The sequence below is a fragment of the Tribolium madens genome, unplaced genomic scaffold (assembly GCF_015345945.1).
Source record: "Tribolium madens isolate multiple individuals breed KSU strain unplaced genomic scaffold, Tmad_KSU_1.1 Scaffold_96;HRSCAF=242;Tcas5.2_LG5, whole genome shotgun sequence".
In the NCBI taxonomy this organism is placed as follows: Eukaryota; Metazoa; Arthropoda; class Insecta; order Coleoptera; family Tenebrionidae; genus Tribolium; species Tribolium madens.
In genome coordinates, this window is record NW_025401068.1 from 15,867,749 (window position 1) to 15,876,705 (window position 8,957).

Here is an 8,957-nt window from a genome sequence, read left to right on the forward strand (position 1 = left end):
AAAACTGCAAAGGAAAAACATTTTTAGCTTGACTTGACTTCTACAGCTTTCAAAAATCAAGATTGTAGAACTAGTTTTAAATGCCAGATTTTTTTAGCCAATTTCAAGTTATTTCTTTTATAATCAAAATTCTAAACTTAATAATACATTTTATAATAGCCAATAAAAAGGAAACAAATTTTTACCTTTGATTTTACGCCCAAAAAGCAAAGGAAATACTTTTTTTCTATAGCAGATGTTAAACTACTTCTTTATAAACTCTTTTGAGTAGATAAAGTAACACTTTAATAGCAAGGGTTGTTTTTGCTTTATCTGAAACGAGCAAATCTGTTATTAAAACTTCATTATTCTGACGCAGTAGAGAGAAAAGTTAACTTTTTTCTTACTTTTGGACTTGTAATAATAATCTTTCTTTGCTTTTCAAGTCCCATCACATTGGCGATTTTATTTTTCTGTTTTAAATAAGCACATTTTTTTAAATGATGTTTTTTGTCAGCCCTATAACTCGCTTAAAGACCATTTTTGTAGGAAATTTTGTAGGCTTTAATTTTGATAAGCACGCAAAAACCGTTAGGAGTAATAGTTTCCGAGATATAAGCAAAAAAACAAAACAGACACCTTTAGCACCCTCCCAGTCCTCGAGCTCGCCCCCCACCTTCGGGGACTTTTGATATACAGAGTGTTCGGTCCAAGTCGCCCCGGCCGATAACACCTAAACTTACTTTTTTTTTCAAATACTAAATTTTCAAATAATATTATTCATTCCTCGCTTTCTTAGTAAATGCATCAAATTTTTTTGGCACATCCGGTGTGGCCAGAAATGTTACCAAATTTAGTTTTTCAAATGGAACACCTATGTTTTTTTGCTCGAAACAATAATAATTGGTATGAAAAATACGGTAAACCACTATTTATTACATTTTACTTTACATAATGCCCTCAGAAAACAATTTAAATTTTTGAATTTTATTGCAAATTTTGCAACGTAGGCGAATTTTACTTCTCAAGGTATTCATGAAAAAAGCAATATGCTTAATTGTTAGTTTGACAAAGCCTAATTTGTCAATAAATCTTATATCTTTAATAGTGGATGATATTAATTACGACGAATTCGTAGATCAGCTTGAAGTGTTGTAAGTGCAATAAAAATAGAGCGGAAGCTGAAAGACAGTATAGAGAAAAAAACTCAAATAGAGTTTACCCAAATCGTTGGAAATTTAGTCGAATTGAAAAACAACTGAGACGAATAGGTTCGCTTCTTAAAAATAAAAAACCTATGGTTCTTTGTGAAGAACAAGAAAATGGAAATCTGAATGTTCTGTTATCAGTCGAAGAAAATCCAAGAGTTTCAACAATTAAACTGTATCCAAGCATTTTTTTATTCACACCTTTCCTTTAAAATTAAAAATCAGGCTACGCGACCAATTTCCTTATAAAATTCTAAGATTTAAGATGTTTTTTGATTGCATTGTGTTACGCAAAATGTAATAAATAGTGGTTTACAGTATTTTTCATGTCAATTATGATTGTTTGGAGGAAAAAAACATAGGTGTTCCATTTGAAAAACTAAATTTAATACATTTATTAATAAAGCCAAGACTGAATATTATTACTTAAATATTTACTTTTTGAAAAAAGAAGTAAGTTTAGGTGTTATCAGCCGGGGCGACTTGTCTACCCAAGAATAAAGAAAGCGTTTAAAAAAAATCCAACTCTAGGATTTTTTTCCACCGATTTGTTTAATTTGACTGGGCTAACACTGAAACCACCAAATCAAACATTTGTTTTAGAACGAAGTTAACGCGATTAAGTGGGACCCTCAGGGCAATTTCCTCGCTTCTTGTTCGGACGATATGACTTTGAAGATTTGGTCGATGAAACAGGACAATTGTGTCCACGATTTGCAAGCCCACTCGAAGGAGATTTACACGATTAAGTGGTCGCCGACAGGGCCGGGGACGCAAAATCCCAATATGAATTTGATTCTAGCGTCGGCGAGTTTTGATTCGACTGTTCGATTGTGGGATGTGGAAAGGGGCGCTTGCATTCACACGTTGACCAAACACACTGAACCTGTCTATTCGGTGGCTTTTAGCCCCGATGGGAAGTTCCTAGCGAGTGGGAGTTTCGATAAATGCGTTCATATTTGGTCGACACAGTCGGGACAACTGGTGCACAGTTATAAGGGCACAGGGGGGATTTTTGAGGTTTGTTGGAACTCCAGAGGGGATAAAGTCGGGGCGAGTGCTTCAGATGGCAGTGTGTTTGTTTTAGACTTGCGCAAATTGTAGATATTTTTTATATTTTAACTGTTGTTGCAAAAAAAGAGCGACAATATAATTACTAGAAATTAGTTTATTTTATGAAAACCTGTCCATCACATTAATCGGGGAAAAAACTATTCACCAGTGTGAAAATACTTCAATGAGCATAGATTATAACGTATACCGGGTGGGGCATCGGTTACGCGCACTTGATAAATCGCGACTTCAAATTAATTAAAACTGGCGATATTTCATATATCTAACTAATTATTGATAGGGTATAATTTGGGACTTTTTCTAATTTTTTTAGATAATAATGTGTGTTTTATGAATACTTTCTGTTAATTTACCTATAAAGTTTTACACTAAATTAATCTGTACCTGTCAGCTCATCAAACTTTGATATCACAGTTTCAAATTTTGATTTGGTTAGCCAAATAATCGCTTTTTTTTATTTAAACACAAACCAGACCCGTGATTTATGACAAAATGGTATAATTTGCCAACAAAAGAATCATTTACTGGTAGCCGACCACTTTAAAGGGTCTTTTTGTTGTAAACCTTAGAATCTTACCCCAATTGCAGTTCCCCATTGTCACCTAAATTTACAATGGCACAAGTAGCAGGTCACAAATAAAAATGATTTTCAAAGTTAAGATCAAAAATTGCGTTTAATTCAAAATCTAATTGGTTTTTTTTCTGATTTTGTAAAAAATTAGAGTTAAATTTTTTGGGAAAAAATTACTTTTTATTTTCTTTTGGCTTTGTTTGTGAATGAAAAATTACCAAAAAAATTGAGAATGTACCTTACTAATGCCCAGGTAAGTGTAAAAAAATTCAACAGTTTTATTTAATTAGAAGTGGGGATTTTCTTTTTGGGCGTAACGGATGCCCCACCCGGTACATTAAGTTGTGATTATAATAAACAAGCTTGCTCAAATTATAAAATAACAAATACATAAATTTATTTAAGAAATGTATTTAGCAAGTATACAGTATGTTCCCGGATTAGGTTTACAAGAGAAAAAAAATTTTATCTTTGATTTTACGCCAAAATTGCGAAGGAAAAACATCAAGATTGTAGAACTTTTTTTGCCAATTTCTATCAAGTTATTTCTTTTATAATCAAAATTCTAAACTTAATAATACATTGTATAATAGCCAATAAAAAGGAAACAAATTTTTACCTTTGATTTTACGCCCAAAAAGCAAAGGAAATACTTTTTTTCTATAGCAGATGTTAAACTATTTCTTTATAAACTCTTTTGACTAGATAAAGTAACACTTTAACAGCAAAGATTGTTTTTGTTTTATCTGAAACGAGCAAATCTGTAATTAAAACTTTATTATTCTGACTCAGTGGAAAAAAGTTTATTTTTTTTTACTTTTGGACTTGTAATAATAATCTTTCTTTGACAATTAATTAATTGAAATGTTTTTGTTAAAAATGACTGTTTTTTTGATTTGCCATTTATTAAAATTATGTTTTTGTTTACAAACATTTTTGTTATTTAACTTGCGTTAAAGCGACATCATTGTCAAAAAAATAAAACGCCAATGTGATGAGATTTAAAATGCAGAGAAAAGATTAGTTTACACGATTTTTGTACCTTAGCTTGAGGCACTGAGTTCAAAAAAAAAAAACTACTAAAAAAGTTCACCACGTTAAGAAATATGTAATTGACAAAAACACAAAAACCGCCAAAGAACAACAAGAAAAATATTTTTTTAAAAATCCTCTTGAAAATCAGCAATAAAGTTGGACAATTAAAAATGAGTTATTTTACTTTTTTTTATTCTACATTTTTGGATCAGTTTTCTTTATAACGATCTAACAGTAATGTACTAACATATTTTCATCCCAAAAACCTTCGTGTCGATTTTTGTAAACCCTAAATTTTTAAGACCTATTTAGACTCATATGGTAATAATTTTGCAATAATTCAGCAAGAATTTGAATTTAAATAAATTTTAAATTGGAGGCATTTGTGCAGAAAGCAGGAAAATTATCATCTGTAACAAAAAAGAGTGACAATAGAAAAATTTAACAATTATCTTTGTTTAATTAAAAGTAAGTTAACATAAAAATAATAATTGGATTAAAGGTATATTAAACATGTTATTGTTTGTAGACTATAGTATTATTAGTTATTACAAGCTAAAAATCAAGAGAAAAATTAAATTTTCTTTCCACTGAGTGAAAATAATGAACTTTTAAAGTTACTTTCAGGTGAAGCAAAAAATATTTTTTTTGCATTGTTAGCGTAAAATAAAAAATCCGGGGACATACTGTATAACATTAGTTTTTATTATTATTATGGCATTAAATTTACCACTTTGGGTTTTTTGCTTTGTTTAGAAGTAATAAAAATAAATATAAAAAACGGAAGAAACTAGCTATTTGTTAATAAAATTAAAAGTAAATCACAAAAATTTTGTTAAGGTAATGAAATACATAGGCGTGCTTTTTTTTCTATAAAATTTGCTTAGTGTCATTTTGCAAATTATTATAATCACCATTTAATAATCTATACTCATTGAAGAAATTTTCAGAAAATGACCATTTTCAAAAAACGTGTGTCCTCGAGTCCGGATCAACTTCCTAGAATTGACTAAAGAGTTTCATTTTTATTTAGTAAAGTGTCAATCCAGAGTTTTCAAAACATCATGCTACAAAAGACAGTTGGGGAGACTAAGAAAGTGTCAGATGTACTGGATTAAAAAAATCCTAGTTTGTTTTAGACTTGTGTAAATTGTAGATATTTTTTTATATTCTAACAATTGTTGCAAAAAAAGCGACAATATAATAACTACACGTTTTTCAAGTGTAATTCAGAAACCATCACATGCAATTCAGATTAGTCAATTTAGTTTCAGAAAGCATAAATTGGAATTCAGATTAGTCAATTGTATTTCAGAAAGTAATAATTGTAATTCAGAAACCATTACATGTAATTCAAAACAGTAAATAAATTCAATTTTATGTTACATGTAATCCAGAAAATATCAAATGTAATTCAGATCTCAAAATGAAGTTTACACATAAACATGAATTATTTTATTTCCAGAATTAAAGAATTACATAAACTTGACTTTTTACAAAATAAGTAAGATATTTTATTTTCAAAGAAATGTTGGTAATGTAATTTTTAAATGAAAATAACGAATTCTCAATTACAAATGACAATCTCTGAATTATAACTAACACTTTCTGAAATACAATTGACTAATCTGAATTTACGCTTTCTGAAGTTAAATTAATTAATCTGAATTACATCTGATGGTTTCTGAAATTCAGTTTACGGTTCTGAATTACAATTATACTTTCTGAAATACAATCGACTATTCTAAATTACAATTAACGTTTTCTGAAAAATATCTTACGCTTTCTGAATTACACTTGAAAAAGGTGTAGACTTGCAAAAAAACATTTAAAAATTTCTTAAAGAAAAAATGTCAATCAAGACGTTTCAAAACATCGTACTACAAAAGACAGTCGGGGAGACTAAGAAAGTGTCTGATGTTCTGGATTAAAAAATTTCTAGTTTGTTTTGCGTAAATTGTAGATATTTTTTATATTTTTTGTTGCAAAAAAAGAGCGACATTAATTACTAGCAATTAGTTTATTTTATGTCTGTCCATCACATTAATCGCCGTTTATAAGCGTACAAATTATCGTGGTCGTAATAAGCGTGGATTAAGTCATACATGTGTTTAAAAAAGTACAACAAATTGTCGTACTGTCCGTTATAAGCGTTCGAATTATCCCTATACAAAGACTCGCATTCGTTTAGAGCAATTTCGGTGAAACAATTATAAATCCCTTTGTAATTGGGATTAAGTCCCCAACAATGTAAATGTAGTTCGATTAAAAACTGGTGGATTGCCTCAACAGTGGCTAAGTACCATCTGGGACTGCCTTTTTGGTGCCTCCAAAATTGCGAAATCCGATTTTGTATGACCACACAAGGAATTTTCTTTATCCTTTCGTCTTTATAAATCCCCTTGCTTTGGTTCCACGTACTATCAATAAAAATTGCTTTAGTTATGGGGAGCTTATTTGAGTGTTTTACAAAAATGGAGTCGCTCGATTTTAGGACATTTTTCATTAAAGTGGTGCGATTTAACCCCTTTGGTAACTCTTCTAAAGGCGAATTGCTATTTTTTACACAATCGTAGCTTTCCTGCTTCACTAATTGACTAATACTGATGGCGTGTTGGCTGGGAAAGATGAGGACTACGTTTTCACCGGAATAATCCGGGATTTCAGGATATGTGTAAATTGACACGTCATAGGGGGCTAAAACTGCAGCATGTCCCGCAGTGCTTTTACCATCAATTTCATGCCTGTGTTTAATGATGTCGATTTTGATCGGTAACTGAAATAAAAAGTTACTTTTTGAGGGAGGTTATTAGGACTACCTGCACAACAGGGAGCACACCCTCCAATTCAGCAATAGGTACGTAGCAGGAGTAGCAGAAGAATTTCCTCGATTTGTTACATTTGGGGCAAGCGTGGCGTCCACTTATTCTCCCTAAAACTGAATTATCGTCGATTTTGAAACCTTCGAAGGGATTTTGGTCAAGGTAAGCCTGACGGGCCTCGGGGCTCTTTGGGTTTGCCATGAAAATTGGAAATTCTTCATAATTTGAAAAACTAAGTATTTGAGGTTATGTCACACTAACAAGAGATAAAAGATGCTACTTTCTCTCTTTTTTTGTTGCGTTCTCTAGTGGCCACTAAAAAATTTTTAATTTTTCTGCATTTGTTACACCAAAAAGTTGTAATTTGACTATTTAATGTCTTTTATATTTTGCGTTTTTAAACAAATTCGTTTAGGGTAGCAGCATTTTAATGTTGGTGACATCCGAATTAGCGGTGGTACCAATTGACGCAAAATTCCCTAGATTTAATTTTTTCTTTAAAAACAGCTTAAAAGGCACAATAAGGAAGAACAAATAGTGTAACTAAAAGAAACATTACATAAATTACATTCCAGCAATTGTATTTTAGTTTACTAATTTTCAAAGTAAATAAACTAGTCCGTAAAGAAGTACTTTTACGGAGTCATATGTCATTATTTATAAATACAGTTTTACATTTTGTTTTTGTGATTTTTTGGCGCATTTTGTAAAATAAACAAAGTAAATCAAGCGAAACAAGGTAAAACAATATTATTTTTGGTCTATTTGGTAATTTTTCAGACAGTTTTGAAGAAACTTGATTTTATTTCAAAAAAGTATTCAAACACCCGAAAAAGCAAAAATAACTCCAACTTTGGCATTTTGGCAAGTTTAAAGAAATAATTCGGTTGTGACTGAAAAACTTATTATAAAATGCTCAGAAAAAAAAACAAAGTTGTGTAATCTCACAAAAAATTGAAAATTTAGTTTAAAAACGTGCTTAAAGGCTAAAATAACAGCATTTTCGACCAAATAATTTGTTTTTAAACATTTTTTTTTGAGAAGTTTTTAAAAAAATGCAAGAAATTGTGCTATTTATTGTGACAATAACTGAAAAATCGAATTTTGTTTCTTGATGAAATAAAAAAGTTAATTCTACTGAATGTGTACTCGTGTATCGAAGTAGCCGTTGAAAGGAATCATTTTAAGGTGGCAACCATGCAAAAATTTAAAGACTCCTTACCTCAATCTTTTCTCTTATTTTTTCAAATAAATGTGTAGCAAAAAATAATTAAAATTAACAACGTGATTAACATAAAGATTTTTGTCATTATTGATGTTATTAAATTTGCTCTGAATGACATTAATGACAGTTTTCGTGTGAATCAGCCTTTAAGTTAACCTACTTGATGCACATTAATATAAAAAAGAGTATAGTTTCATTTTGTTTCAATAATATTTTTTTCTGTATTGTTAGTTGCATAGCAGTACAATTTTTTATATAATTGAAAAAATTGCAAAATCAGAAAAAACGCACTATAAAGTGATGAAAAAAAACAAAGTTGTGTAATCTCACAAAAAATTGAAAATTTAGTTTAAAAACTTGCTTAAAATAACAGCATTTTCGAGCAAATAATACATTTTTAAACATTTTTTTGAGAAATTATTTGAAATATGTAATTGAATTTCTGTCTGAAAAACGTGAAATTGCTTAAAAAATGTAAGAAGTAATGTCATTTTTGACTATTTATTGTGACAATAACTGAAAAATCGAATTTTGTATCTTGACGAAATAAAAAAAGTTAATTCTACTGAATGTAGTCGTTGAAAGGAATCATTTTAAGGTGGCAACCAGGAAAAAATTCAAACACTCAACCTCAATCTTTTCCACTAAAATTATTTTTTCAAATAAATGTGTATCAAAAAATAATTAAAATTAACAATGTAATTAACATAAAGATTTTTGTCATTATTGATGTGATTAAATTTGTTCTGAATGACATTAATGACACTTTTCGTGTGAATCAGTCTTTAAGTTAAAGATGCATTTAGACTTAATAATTGTTTCTGTATTGTAGCAGTTGAAATTTTTATATAATTGAAAAAATTGCAAAATAAGAAAAAATGCACTATAAAGTGATGAAAAAAAAAACAAAGTTGTGTAATCTCACAAAAAATTGAAAATTTAGTTTAAAAACTTGCTTAAAATAACAGCATTTTCGAGCAAATAATACATTTTAAACATTTTTTTGAGAAATTGTTTTAAATATGTATGTACTTGAATTTCTG

At 29.6% G+C, this 8,957-nt stretch overlaps 2 protein-coding genes across 2 annotated transcripts in view; one reads left to right on the forward strand and one right to left on the reverse strand.

Annotated features, from left to right (window-relative positions):
- The window catches only part of LOC123012783 (F-box-like/WD repeat-containing protein TBL1XR1), a 9,451-nt gene extending 7,098 nt beyond the window's left edge, over positions 1 to 2,353 (forward strand). Inside the window, exon 6 of the mRNA XM_044410915.1 lies at positions 1,791 to 2,353. Coding sequence (XP_044266850.1) covers positions 1,791 to 2,291 — 501 coding nt within the window. The 3' untranslated portion in view covers positions 2,292 to 2,353. The remainder of the gene's footprint in view (positions 1 to 1,790) is intronic.
- Positions 2,354 to 5,766: 3,413 nt separating this feature from the next.
- Positions 5,767 to 7,131, reverse strand: LOC123012972 (tRNA-uridine aminocarboxypropyltransferase 1). Its single transcript, XM_044411228.1, has 2 exons — positions 6,687 to 7,131; positions 5,767 to 6,643 (listed from the first exon to the last, which is right to left on the reverse strand). Exons 1-2 carry the CDS (start codon positions 6,888 to 6,890, stop codon positions 5,906 to 5,908), a joined length of 942 nt encoding a protein of 313 aa, XP_044267163.1. The 5' UTR covers positions 6,891 to 7,131; the 3' UTR covers positions 5,767 to 5,905.
- Between the last annotated feature and the right edge of the window lie 1,826 nt (positions 7,132 to 8,957).